General features: G+C 40.2%; 1 protein-coding gene across 3 annotated transcripts in view; it reads left to right on the top strand.

Annotated features, from left to right (window-relative positions):
* The first annotated feature begins 649 nt into the window (after window positions 1–649).
* Window positions 650–15,047, top strand: part of LOC130181565 (VPS10 domain-containing receptor SorCS1-like) — a 52,209-nt gene continuing 37,811 nt past the window's right edge. For 2 of the 3 annotated variants that reach the window (XR_008829595.1, XM_056395874.1), the window contains exon 1: window positions 650–4,599. Coding sequence is in view for 2 of the 3 variants with exons in the window: in XM_056395874.1 (XP_056251849.1) it covers window positions 3,901–4,599 (699 nt within the window). In the remaining variant the exon portion in view is untranslated. Of the gene's footprint in view, window positions 4,600–7,682; window positions 7,787–15,047 lie in introns of those variants that run through there. The other variant, XM_056395875.1, reaches the window with a different exon arrangement.

Raw genomic sequence — 15,047 nt, 5'->3', positions numbered from 1 at the left:
AAACAGCGGACTACAAACCTTATATCACATCTTTGAAGAGTTACTGAAGGATTTGTGGTATCAAATGGATACACCCTATAGCATTTCACTGGGGTCAGAGCACTTAACCTGCAGCATGTATTGCATTTCGCCATATCTCTCAATAATGTAATTGAAATCATTATTTGAAAAGGCGATTTTCTCTCCCGGTGCCCCAGAGGTGTGTTCAGAACTAATTGAAGTGGGCGTCTCAGGTGTCCATCATTAAAGTGAGCTATATGCTGTGACTACCTCAACACCTTCTAACTCAGCACAAGTGGTTCTGTATCAAATCTACAGGAAGCCAAATTGCAAAACCTGGGCAGAAGTTCCACACTTTCTATTGAGAAAAAGGATTAGGTGCTGGAAAAAGAGATCTCTTTTCAGTGGCAGCTGTGTGTGCCTTTTGTCATGTACACATGCTGCTGCTTATACTCTAAAGTAAGCTGCACTGAAAGCAGATGTTTGCTTTTTAGTGTCCATAGAGTCTTTGGTCCTTTTTAAAAATGTTATATGGACCAGAGTAATAAGGATAGTTGTGAAAAAGAACCAGACATCAATGTGGAATAGGTCTAGTTTCAAAGAAGAGCTATACAGTGCTCTTTTCGTCTTCCACTGAATTCTTTTTAATTAAACATACAAAGAATAATCCACCAACATGGATCACTGTTGTCTCGTTCCTTTGTGTGCTTTTTACACTGTCTGCTCACAAGGTCCCATCATTGAAGTATGAGCTCAGGGAGCATAACACAGTTTGTATTCAGTCTGTGTGACAGGCGGCAAAGCAGCAATCTTGTCTGTCGAAAGACAATAATTCCACTCAGCTGCCATGTTGTGCACACAAATGTGCTATGCGATATTGGTCCTGAAATTTGTCACCTCTCAAAGTGAAATTTAAAGTCTGTGAAGATCCTCCCAGGATATTTGATTTTTAATGCACACTTTACACCTCCCAGAGTCTGCTTGTGCTCTCACACTTGTACGGATACTGTTTTAATTTTAACATGTGATTTTTATTACTTTTTTAAAAATCTATTCAATCAGGAAAGACACAAATTAACATTAATGGTGAAAGTTTATTTAATAAAGACTTTGGCATTGACGCTGTCGATTAAGGAGATGTATGGCGATAGAGCCCTATGAATAGCAGCCATTCTGAGAACCCCCGAGGGAGCCTTAGATGGGGCCTTAACACTGGAACACTGGTGGTGGTGCAGTGGTGGAAGGGCGAAGTTGCAAGCAGCATAGACAGCAATGACAGCAGAGAGAGACAACATAGGTGGTTTAAATATTCTTTAGAAAAGACGATCACTGGATGATATAAGCCTGCACACAGCCCCGGTGAAATCATTGGACAGTTGTGGAGAGGTGGAGTCTCAGTGAGGTGACGAGATAAGGCTGGCTCGAGTCTTCCCGCTCGAGCTTATGCTAAAAGCTTCATTTGTTGATTTTACACATGATGACAATTACACAACTTCATCCTCCCACTGCTGCTTCAAAGAGAAATCTACATTTCATCCAGAGTGTAAATAATTAATCGACTTCTTTAGACAGTTGAAAGAAAATGTATCTGCAACTGTTCTGATAGTCAATTAGTTGTTGGAGTCATTTTTCAAGCAAAAATTATAAACATTGTTTGGGTTCGAGCTTTTCCAATGTGACATTTTTCGGCTGTTCTCTAATCTATATTATTGTAAATTGAATATCTTTAGGTTTTGGGATTTCTTTCAGATGAGGCAAGTACATGTCACCTTTGTCCCTGTGAAACTGTGATCTGCTTTTTTTCACTATGTCCTGACATTTAAGCAATTAATTGGTCAACTGAGAAAATAATAGACTAATCGATGATGAAAATAATCGTTAGTTGCGTCCATCTTCAGGAAATGACTTTTATCACAGATTAGTTACAAGAAAAACAAAGTCAAAGCACACCAGCCATACACAACTCCATATCCACATGTGCACAACCATCCATGTCTAAACTAAACAGACAGGTCAGACAAAAATCCATTATAATCACTCCACAATGTCAGTGCAGATGTATCCTTGACAAAGTCACAGCAAGTAAAAAATACATGTAAAAAGCTGAATAGGTGCCACATGCGGGCATTAGGCTACTTTCTTGGAGAGGCTTTCTGCATTGTAATAGTTGCACTCTGCTTTAGGGTTTGCATTACAGTCAAGTCTTGAGCTTTTTAGCCAATGTTCTCCATGATTGAAATTCTCAGTCAGCCATCAATCTGCATTATAGACTGGTTTCCCCTTGTCTGGTGGGGGCTAACTGAAACAGATTGAGACAGCTCTTGCTCACTGCATCACTAATGGCTGCCGATGAAAGACGTCTCTGTGCAGTTGACCCGTATGTGGAACAGGATCACGTCGCAGCTCGGAGCGAACACAGCTCAATATAGGCAGTCTCTTCAGCATCAGTCACCAGTCAACAGCATCCTCATCCTATTGACAAAATGTTGCCCAGGAATAGAATCTAATCACAGGGTTTGGACGGGCTCTAGTTCTCCTAATGGTTTACCATTAGCTGACTGGAACAAAGCCCAAAGTATAGAGAAATATAGCAACATAGGCCATTCCAGGGTGTCTGGTAATAATGGCTTCTCAATTATTTCCATGGCACCTGCATACTCCTCTGTGCCTATACAACAGCAACCAGAAGAGGGTGATAGAGAAAATTATAAATTGCTCACCTCTATCCTTCTCATTACTTTCTGTCGGCCAACCAGGAGCACATTAGGAACATTAGGTCATTTGTTTTTCAATATTAAGTTATTAACTTATCATCATTAGTGTAGTATTTTGTTTACAATGTACTTATAAAAGAAACGGTTTCTTTTTCTTGTTTTTGGCAAAAATTAAACATCCAGGAAGCCTCATTATTATGAAATTAATGAAGTCAAAATCATTAAAGCCGTTTCAATGATATGAAACATGATTTAAACTGTAAAAGATGGCCTTTAGCACATTTCTTGGTATTAGTCTTGTATCAAATATGCATGCATGTCTGCACTGTCTTATATTTTCAGGGTTGGCGAGGCCTGTGGTAGTGGGGTCCAATGTGACATCTTTTCATGGGGTCCAAAATCCCTGGCAGCAGCCTTGAAGACATCCCTCCATTAATCTGAGGAAAGCTAAAATCAGAGGAATATGCATCTTCTCCATTCATCTGATGCAGGACTGCAGCCTAAGTGAAACCATTTCCGAGGCATTTAGCAGGCGGGACACAACAGAGTCATTACCTGCATGGCATAATTGACAGTGAACACAGGCAATCCTGTTAATTGATTACCTAGGCCCGCACTAATGGAAAATGCAAAGCCTCATTGTATCTTCCATAAAGCCCCTGTCAGGAACATTTCCACACAAAGACGCCTGGAAGCAGACCCAATAATGTCTTGCCCCCGGGGGACCTCAACATCTGAAGACCTTTCAGACTGTTTTAATCCAGTGCATAAGCACCTAAAGGATGATGGTGTGGTCAAATGTTTCATAGAGACACTGTAGCCTATCTGGCACGGAGCTGATCAAAAACAGAATTAAGAACCCCAAGGGGAGCACGCGCCTCTACAGACATATAACTTAATTAAGAGTAGGCTACACCCAGTTGCTGTTTTTTTTCTTTCTCCCATCCAGGTTGAGATGAGGATGCGGGGGTTTGGGCCCCTCTCCCCTCTCGTGCAGGATTCAGCCTCCAGCTCCTCCTCTGATGCATCGTTTGCATCAGTAGACTTTGGAGCACTTGTCCGCGCGCTGCTGCTGCACCTCCCCACAGTGCATTCACGGACTCCACTTTACCAGGTGATGACAGACAGACGCTCAAGAGTGAAGATGATGTGTTTGTAACACGCCTGAAGTCGGAATTAACGTAGAATGGAGACGCGCCTCGGTTACTGCCTTTTTATCATTTTCTCTGAGTGGATTTGGCTCTTCACCCTAACTTCCATCCTGGGCGGAACAAAAGCGGAGGTGAGGTGCATTCCCTCGTGCCAGCTGCCGCTAGTCACAGCGTTTCCCCGGGAACTCTCGGCGCAGGAATTGGATCATTTTGGCGAGGCACCAGCAGAAGAATTTGTTGGATTTAACGAGGGGTCACCGGGCGCCAAACCCAGCGCCGGCGGGGACGAAAAGCACAACGTTGCGGAATTAACCGCGAGCGAAGAAAGTTCGTCCAAAGTACAGTCACGGTTACGGGGAAATAAAACAAGTTGCCTCCAGAAGGACGTGTTAAACGGCCAACAAAAACTTTCCCACTCCAAAGTGTTTCCTCGCGCGTTTAGCCCTTTCCCTAAAAACGTGACCGATAACAGCAGCGGTGATGCAAAAAACAACAGCTTTTATGGAGAAAATGGGGCGCAGGCTGATGTGACGGTGAACGAGGACAAGGATGTGGCCAGTTGGAGACGAACACGGAGGAGCGCAGAGACTTGGTCCGGATTCAGAGCCGAGGGCGGGGATGAGGCTTCGTTTTCGGACCAGGAGGAGTTTCAGCTCACAAGTTCGACATTTGCACTGAGCGGGGACACGGCTCATAACCAGGCGATGGTGCACTGGTCCGGACAGAACAGCAGCGTAAGTAGTTAATGTGCTCCACATTTACGCACGGAGCGGTTTTGACGCAGTGTGGTCAGTGTTCACTCACACATCTTGTGTGGTAATTTGAAGCTTCACTTGTGACTGTGAATGACCGAGCAGAGCAGTGATTAAATTTGAGACTGCTGAGTTTGAGGGAGTCAGTACCAACCCCACCTCTGTGCCTTTGCCACACACACAAACACGCACGCACGCACGCACACACACACACACACACACACACACACACACACACACACTATCAATGCTATTGTGTATTGATTAGCTGACCTGGCAGGTAAAAAAAGGAAAACGTCAAAATAATATAAGTTTAATGTTCTTCAGAGTTAAAAGGGAATTATATCTTCTCTTTCCTTTCTCATTCTCTCTCCCATTTATTCACTTATTCATACGCACTCACACAAAGGAGCATTGTGTTGTCTATTTGTCAAATCACTAGATTTTGGCGGGTGACTATAGGCATACGTTTTGCACAAATGAGATCAATAAACCTGCCTATCTTCTTGGTGGAGCTTTAGATCTGCTTTGCTCAAAAGTAGAGAAATGGGTGATGCTTCAAAAGGTTAAGCGTACAGCTCACCAACTGAAACACTGTGTTCCCAAACATATAGGTTAAAGCTACAGAATGTCTGATAACAGGCAGCTGTGCTGAAGGGTAAAAGTGGTACAGCAGATAGGTGGAAATTCTATTATCATTATAGCACTCTCCATATGAAGAAATGAGGAGCAATCTGAAACACAAAATGGCACCATAGTAATACAATAAAATACTGAATATATGTGCAGAGAGAGAGAAAAATTCTAAGTTCAATGACTAGTGGAAAACCAACAGAAATAGATGTGTTGTAAGCTGCTGCTTAAAAATGCTCACTGAGGTTTTCTCCCTAATATCCAGGGGACTGGCATTCCACAGTTTGGGAGCATAAAAATGTCTCATGTCCGTGGTTCTGAACTTCAAACAACCCAGAGTGGTGGATGTGAGTGAACGTGAAGGCACTTAAAACAACAGGGAGTTTGCAATGTAAGCTCATCCATTTAGAGCTTAATATAGGCTACGGGCAAATAGACTTTAAAATCAATTCTAAAAGATTCTTGGAGCCGTGTCAAGTTCAGCTAAAACCACACGCATATGCTCCATCTTTTTCTTGTTTTGGGTCAGGAGTGGAGCAGCAGAATTTATCATTTATTTATTATTATTATTATTGGTTGCTCTAAATAGACATTTAAGTATGACCAGTGAAATGTGTCCTACTTCAGATGGAAGCTGGAATTAGCTTTTTGGCATCTTGTTGGCTAAAATTGCACCGTGGCAATATTTCTGTAGTGAAAGAATGCTGATCATATAGTGCTGAGGCTTGGTCTGTGGAGCCAGAGATCCAGGATTTTTGCATAGCGCATCTCTTTTGGCTTTGGGGCTAAGCAATAGTATTTAGTATTATAGGGCAGCAACAAATGACTTTTTTCATTATTGATTATATGCCTTTTTTTCTTTCTTTTTTTTTGTGGTTTAATGATTCAACTTTTTGTCTGCCACAGACCAAGGTGAAGGTTTTGTCTGACTAGCAAGTATTTGGTTTACTATTGTGTGACAAAGAAAAGCATAAATAGCAAAAAGAAAAGCATCATATTTGAGAAGCTAGAAACATAAAATATCAGTCATTTTATCTTAAAGATGACTAAAATGATCATTTAACTTTTAGAAAGTTATTACTTTATTTATTAATGCTGTAAGGCATTTGTGTCATTTGGTTCTTCAGGCATGTGTAATTGTGTGTTATTAGCATAGACAGCATAAACAATTTCAATTCAGTTTTTATTGTATGGCGCCAAATCATAACATACATTATCTCAAGGCACTTAACACGGAGGTCAAGACCTTACAATATTATAGAGAGAAACCCAACAGCTCTCACAATGAGCAAGCACTTGGCAACAGTGGAGAGGAAAGACGGGTGTGGACTGAGAAGAGCATGGGACCAGCACAACTTCCTTCTACTCAAAATGCCAAAAAAGTTGAGATGTAAAGGGCAAAAAAGAAACTATAAACCCCAACAAAGAGCTTAGGTCAGGTTATGTTTTTTTTATTAAAACTATCGCCTTCCTTAAAAGAATAGACATTTTGGGAAATACACTTATTTACTTTCTAGCTGACAGTTCAGTGAGTAGACACCACTCTCATGTCTGTACAGTAAATATGAAGCTACAGGCAGCAGGTGATTAGCTTAGCTTGGCATTAAGACTGGTATTAGGGGGAAACAACTAGCCTGGCTCTGTCTAAAGGCAACAAAATCTGCCTACAGGAACCTCTGAATTTTACTGGTGAACACATTATATCTTGTGTTTAATCTGTGCACAAAAAGAAGTGGTTGTGATTTTAATGGGAAGTTGAATGGTGGGAGATTTCTTGGCTTACCTGTTTTCATTCATTATGCTTGACCTTTACATAGATTGCAGTATAGAGTAAGAGTGCTAGTATCCTGGGGGTAGTATATTAGGATCAGTGAGCCATTCAACATGAATAAAAAGTGTTTAAAGCTTAAGTGTTATCACATATTTGGGAAAGTTTTTGTTTGTAATTAGTTATAATCAGCATACATGATTAATTTATATTTCTAAACTGATTCTTTGATTCAAGTCATAATCACCAAGATTTGTCATAATCTTTTTCACAATTACATGACAAACTTTATAGTCCTGCTTTGAGAAATTTACCCCCTGATGGCACTGAGTCTCATCCTGCCCACTCACTGTGTGTGTGTGTGTGTGTGTGTGTGTGTGTGTGTGTGTGTGTGTGTGTGTGTGTGTGTGTGTGTGTGTGTCTGTGTGTCTGTCTGTGTGTGTGTGTGTGTGTGTGTGTGTGTGTGTGTGTGTGTGTGTTTTCACACTTCTGCTACATGCCACACCCTCTCTCACTGCGTAGGTGCAGGCCAGGTGGTCACCAAGGAAGCTCGCAGATTTTCCAGCTGGTGTACTTTCTTGGAGATCTATTTAAAGTAGTAATCTGTTTCAAAGTTAGCCAATTTCCCTTCTCCAAGTTAAACATCTTTGTTCAGACAGTCCAGTAATAATGACTGTAATCTGCTTCCTTAAGTATGAGAAGGTCGGAAAAAGGTTTAATGCAGTAGATACATTGGACAACAAGTGTAAAGAAAGGGTTAAGGGGCTGGTGAGTGCTCTCAACGTTATTACATATAATATATCCTCTGGCTTGCTCATGTGACTCGTGTTGGGGAAAGTGCTGCTCTGTTTTGACACTTCATGAAATCAAGTTTTCAGGCTAGTATCGAGAAGTGTGGCCTATGATGTATTTGTTGCACATTCTGACACCTGATAATTGGTTTATATTGTTGCCTACAGTGCAGCAGCCAATTTGCACATACAGCCTGTAAACCACTTTGTCTGAGTTTGTTATTGATTTGCATTGATGCTTAGTTTTCTTGTCCAATTCCAGATTTCATTCAGTCATTAATTCGAGCTGAAGTCTCGTTCTTACAGTTCTTTTATCATTTGTCCAATTACCGTGGTTTGAAAACTAAGCTGCAATGTCATTTCAGCGTTTCGATCAACATGAAAACCAAGGGAAATGCAAACAAGGGCTCAGACCATGTGCTGCTAGCACACTCATTCATGTGGTTACTGTCTCTGGTATGAAACATTTCAATAACAAGTGCCCTTGCACTAGATGTGAGCAATTTAACTGCAGTAATTAATTGGCATGCATCAAGGAGTGGATAACAATGAAAGAACTTGTGACAAATTAATATTTGAGCAAGTAAGCCTTCAGTAGTCCTGAGAAAATGTAGTGCATTCAATCTGTCATAGCCTTGAATGGGTCATCTACAGAAGCCTGTAAATAAATAATTTCATTCCACTCATGTGGCAGAGGATGTTAATCAAATATCCACTGGGCCTTAAAGAGCAGGTAGCCAAAAGGAAAACATGTTTTGCAGCTGGAAACGCAGGGGGCCTATAGGTTATAAATATGCAGTGATACATTCTTAATTTTGTTGGGTTTGCATTAAGTTTGTCATTTTTGTATTTGAAATTCGAAGTAGGGTTTAATCAAGCCAGGAAAAATGTTGAATATTAGATCTATATTAATCTGGTCAGATACTAAATTCTCGGTGTATAACCAAACACAGGCTGTGCCTTGTACTTCAGTGATGGGAGTTCATAAAATGCACTGCCTGCTGCTGGTTGCCCTGTCAGTACACTAGACTATTGTTCTCATCACTAATGCAAAATGAAAGCATTAGAAGAAGAAGCAATTTGGACTAGAACGAGAAATTGTGGCTAAAGGTGATGCTGCTTACGATTTTACTAATTTGCATTTTTATTAATCTTGTAAGTCATGTGAGCTCAGGCTACACACTGAAATCAGGCTCTCTTCACAGCCAAAACATATGACTTCTTTGTTCATAATGTACGGATCAGTCATGAAATGGGTGCTCACTCTGAATGTAAGCACAGAACGTCCAGTGAAGAACACAAGACGGGCATCCTCAACAATGTAGTCAGAAAGAGAAAAGAAGCGCTATCTCTTATTTTGTCCTTTTCTACGAGCCACAGATGGTCTGTTCTCCTCTCAGTCAAGACTACAATAGCCACAACATGTAAAATACTATTCCAGTGATATTAAAACAAGCTCGCTGCAGTTTGTAATGAGTCTTCTGACAGCAGCCATGTGGGAAATCAGACACTGGAACTGCTCAAGCTGTAAGACAGCTGACCAAAGTTTCTAACATGCCAGTTATTCACCCAGTTGTCCAACAGCCAGATTGTTGGTTATTCAGAAATTAAACCCAGATCTAATTAGTTGTTTGGGTGGATATGGAAGGTGGGGTCATTTGGGGGTTAAAACCAGGCTTAATCTGTATAGTGTCTGCTTGACTTTACAGTAAGGTTAGTTTGTCACTCCAGTGAGACCGAAGAGGCACCGCAAATTAACAGAACAGTGTTAATGCTGTTCCATAATTTAGGATCAGGCTCAATGGGTAGCATTTAAATTAATTTGAATGAATGACGTGTTTTAATTAGTTTGAACTTTATCTTTTGAAAAGGTGATAGTGCTGTTTGGCATGATTTCCCTTTTATTCAGGTACTCTAGATTCCTCTCACAGTCCAAAGACATGCAAGTAAGGTGAATCAGAAAATCTGAATTGCCCGTAGGTGTGAATGTGTTTGTCATTCTGCGTTAGCCCTGTGAGGCTGTCAAACTGTCCTGTCCATTGCATGCTGGGATAGGCTGCGGTCCCCCCTCCATGACCTTGAACACATCTGTCTTATCTTGTTTCCACTCAATCCAGCTGTTTTAAATGCCATATGTATGATGTTAATCGCTTAAAATTCTCCACAGAAGAAACAGTATACAGACAGCACACTGTGTTATTTAAGAGATATCACAGGTGAGTGATATTTTACTGAAGAAAAAGGTACTCATGTCTTAGTTGTGTTCAGAAACATGAAGTTATCAGAGTTTGAAGAGTTTTCTTCTCCTTTTTCTTCTTCCTCCTCCATGTCGGGGGCCATTTTGGAGTTTTTGTCCCATAAAAACTGTTTAACATTTAGTTTAAGTGGCTTTTCTTTCGGGTTGTATCTCTTGGCAAAAGGTGGCTCACAGTCTTTCTCTAATAAGAATGGACTGTCCTGTTAATAAAAAAAAAAAAAATTAAAAAAAGACCAATGGTCATCTGTGCAAGTACCTTATTATGGCAAATTACAAGTCTATTGTTAGGTGATCTCCAGTGGATGTAGAAAGGAGAAAGTCGTGATATAGTAGTGACGGAGTCCACTTTAGTAGGTTTGGATGGATGAGTCAGCAAAACACTTTGGAGACTGCTGTTTCTTTCCTATTTAAAGGGTTGAATCATGACTGTTCCATAACCTTCTTGTCTTGGAGGGTAGGGACAAACAACCAAAAGGTCGTTCAGGTTGGAGGACTTGCTGGCTGAGTGATCAGCTCCTGTGTTCTTAAAAGCTTCGGTATCTGGAGCCTTTGTTGACTTTCTCCATCTTTGGTAAAGAGCTCTCTACTGTTGGGAAAATATATTTTTCTCTGCGTTAAGGAGCAGCGGCTCAATTCTTGAAATGTCTTCTCTATCCTACAACCATTGAATGTTTATTCCCTGCTCATGGGTACTCAAGTCCATGTTTTGTATTATTTTCAGCAGCTCCATTTTCTAGTAGAGGGACCTCCTCCTCTTCACAGGCCTTGTGCTTGATAGCCTGGCATGTAGCTTCTCCTCATTGGCTTCATTGATCTCTTGGTAGATTTGCTCATCTGTCTCAGGAAACTGGAGACGTGCCAGGTATGCTGTCTTTTCATCTGAATCGTAGTTGCTTTTATGACTCACTGACTGAACAGTGCATAAAATATTGTATTCAATGGCATTCTCCGATTCTGCTTTAATATTTTCTTCAATGTTCTCGACCATCTTCATTGCAAAAATCTATCCTATTATACTGAACTAATCCAGTTTTATCCAATTATTCATCTCCATTGTCCTGTGGAAAGTGAGAGGCTGCCATACCATGACTACACATGCTGTAGAAAAAGTACATGAGAGATGACACTTCCAGAGACATTTAAGTTTTTGAGAGTCAATGTCATTTGTCTGAGGCAAACAGGGGTAAATGATCAGTTAAACAGTACACAATGGGGGTTGTTACAGGATGGAGGAAAAGATAAATGTAGCTCATTTCAGGATGTCAGTTACAAGAATTTATTTTGACTCTGTCAGCGCCTCAATGCCATCAAAGCGCTGGAAAGATAATTGAAATGACTGTACATACGTACATTCTGCATTCAATCATTGTGCAGTGGATTTAATGGATGTCAGAAACTGTTAAGTCAAAACAATCAATGTAAAGTTAACTTTAAACCAAGTTTTAGAATGATTCAGTCAAGGTGAGCTGGGTGAATTGTTACTTTGAGGAGAGATCAATAAAAATAACCTAAGTGTGAATTATGTGCAAACATTGTTTGCAATGTCTATATCTATAGGAATTAAAAGTAGCCTATGGAAAATACAGGTATGACAACATTATTAGAGTATGCAAAATAGCTGTAATAAAGTTAAGGCTTAAAATATACTGCAAAAATGAATCTGCAGTTTTTTGAAGAAGTGGTGTCTTCTCCCTTTGTGACGTGCAAGTTTGTTTTTTTTTGCGAGAGATACCACTGAACAAAAAGTTCTTGAGTCACAGTGAGCATAGTACATCTGCCCAAAGTGCTATTCAACAGCAGTGTAGAAAAACACCCATGTTATTTTGAGTAGAACGCTGGCCTTACTGAAAGAACAATGTTAATGTATAATACATCTTATTTAAAAAATATATGAACAAGACTAGGTCAAAACCTAGAATATGGATGGACTGTATCGTAGGTTATTTGCATTCTGCCTAATGTCAGCCAGTTTTATCCCATTATCTGTTTGTTTCTCTCCTACTCTCTGTGCTCAGATATATATTATTTTAATACAGCTGAATTCCCAAATGAACCTGTTCTCATTTATATTTTTTCTGTTTCTGTTGTCAGACAATGGAACAATTATGAAATAGTGACTGAATGTGGCCGATGTTAACCAGCAGTCATTTTCAAGTAATTTTCAAGCTGCTGCTTTGCACTGCTAATATCCTGATTTTATTTGTTTGGGCGGCTGTGGCTCAGGAGGTGGAGCGGGTTGTCCACTAATCAGAGGGTCGGTGGTTCAATCCCTGGATCCTCCAGTCCACGTGTCGTAGTGTCCTTGGACAAGACACTTTGCCCCTGATGGCTGTTCCTACAGCGTATGAGTGTGGTGAATGAATGGATGAATGTGGCAAGTATTGTAAAGTGTTTTGAGTAGTCAGTAAGACTAAAAAACGTGCTATATAATTGCAAATCCATTTACCATTTACCATAACTGCAACTTCGTCAGACAAAATCTCCAAACACATAAGTTAAAGACAATGGCTGTGCTGTGATTTTGGCTATTTACATCTAAAATGATCACTCAGATCGCTCATTCTCGTCAGCTGCCATGCGGTCAGCATAGAGAAGTGTGCCTGAGGTGGGAAAGCTCGACCTTGTGCTTATGGGGCAATACTGATGAATGTCTTCTACGGAAAGTAGCTAAGGTTTGTCCAAAAAGTCGCTAGAGTTGTTGCCATGTGCTTTTTTGGAAAAGGGTTAAGTTGAAAAGTTGGTTAATTGTGCAACATTTGCGCTTATAAGGCTGGCCCCACTGTTGCTGTCCAGCCAAAAATATCCAATACAAGATATCACTAAATTCCGGATAAGATAAATTGAAATAAAAATACTTGCAGACTAGTGATTAGACTAGGAATGGGGGAAAACAAAACAAACCAAAGATAAAAGTGAGACATGAGAGTATTATCGATCTTTTCATCTAAGTCTTTAAAAAGAGCAAATAAACCATATTTCCCAAAAATATTGAACTTTTCCTTTCAAAAGATCGTAAGCCCATTTAAACAGTGACTTCAATGAATAAAATGTAAAGAAATGTGCACAGATCAGAAGGCAGTAAGTGGTCATAAGGCTTAACCAAGTCAGTTTATCAGTTTATCAATAATCATCAATAATAACATTGTTTATTCATCATATTCATCTATTGTAGCCAAATATACCAGAGCCAGGATTGACAACATATTTATAAAAAATTTAATTTGTCTTTTTGATTGCTCCCTTTGGTTTGTCTTTGAGTGAGTAGCAAAATATAACCATGATTGCTCAAATTACACACCTTTTTAAGGGTTCAAAAATATTATGTCCTCATCCTAGCAGAAAACAGTTTGGGACAATGACAGCAGAAATTGCAGCTTGTCCTACTACAGCAATATCTAATTTAGTTGACTGTTAAAGCCATCTTGGCACTTATTAAACCTGTTTAGCTCTGGCTCCCCATGTTGTATCTTGGGGGGGGGGGCAGGCAAGAGTCTAGTTATGATCAATGGTTAAATTCAGAATAGTTCTTAATGCCATTTCCCCATTTTATCTTGCCTGCCTCACCCACCTCGATACTGCATCCTCAGCATACCATTACAAACAGCCCTGTTTTGGACACTGATGCATGTAGTTTCCTGCATATAACTATGTTGACATGCTCAGGCAACCCTGTGGCCGATGCTGTCAGCATGGACCTCCATCAGCTCCCCTCTCTCCTCGCTGGCTGTGATGGACAGGCTGTGGAGGTGTGTGTGTGTATGTGTATGTGTGTGTGGTGTGGTATTGCTGTGGCGTTGTTTCAGGGCGTGAACATCACACATCCGGCTAAAGAAACATAAATAAATTCATGAAATACATAACGATAAGAATTCTATCAACACGATTCAGCCTCAGACAACTAAAGACAAAGAATTTATTTCTCCTGACACATTGGTGAATGTGGCATTGCTTACATTGCATAGATAAACAGAGGGGCTGATTTTTAGAGCTCAGCATGCAGCTCTGCACAGAAACTACTGGCAGGCTGAGTTCAGCTCTGCCAAGCCACCAAGTCTTCCTGTGGCGAGGTTCTCTAATGCCTTGAAATCCTGCAGTGTGTTTTTTTATCGACAAGCTGTGTTACCCTCCTGGGTTTCCTTTCTTCTCCACCGAGTGCTGTCTAATAGAGCAGAAATTCCCTACAAATCAGGCAAAGATTTTATACTAGACCAGGATAAAGTTAATTTGGCTGGTACAATGCATAATGAGGTGTGTGTGTGTCGTGTCCCCCCCCCCCCCCCCCCATCCCAGACACGTCTTTTTGTTTGCTTTTCTTTGTGTTGGCTTTAATAAAACTTGCGTTGTGCAGGTTCATATTATTGTTATGTGTGCTCTCCTTGTTGTCACTGTGCCTTTCATGAACAGCTGCAAAATCTTCAGAATAATTATAGCAGCAGTTGGTAAACAAAGAATCCCTTTTAGGCATTTTTTTATGAGATAATGTCTTGATAACCAACATTAAAGATTACCCTGATCTTTGAAATGAATTTTTAAGTCCTCAGCTGCTTGGTGTGTTAAAACAATATAGTCAGTGCGTGAGTGCTTCATCTATGAATCAGAAACTTTTTTATTTTTTTCACTTTACAGTGACCACCTGCATTACTCATTCATATGAATTACACCATCTGGCCGCTGCACGAAAAACCTCTCATTCAAAACCATAACTTTCATTCACTCACTGAAGTTTCCTTTTTGGATTTATAGTTATGCATTTTGGCAAAAGTGGGGGTTTCAGACACTGTGGGTAAGTCTAATAAGACATATGGATGAGAGAAATCCTTCCCAGCATATTTGTCATTATCAGCTGTTTTACTTTATTGATGTCGGAAGAAGTGTAGTTTATTAAAAAGTCCAGGGAGCTTTTAGTTTGTCAACATGCAACCAATATTTTACCATCGCACTCAGCACAAATTTCAGAGTGCTGAAGAGTTAAAAGAAGTTT

Source organism: Seriola aureovittata, chromosome 14, assembly GCF_021018895.1.
Source record: "Seriola aureovittata isolate HTS-2021-v1 ecotype China chromosome 14, ASM2101889v1, whole genome shotgun sequence".
NCBI classification, from domain to species: Eukaryota; Metazoa; Chordata; class Actinopteri; order Carangiformes; family Carangidae; genus Seriola; species Seriola aureovittata.
Note: the sequence above shows the minus strand (reverse complement) of the source record. Positions and strands in the feature narration are given on the sequence as shown.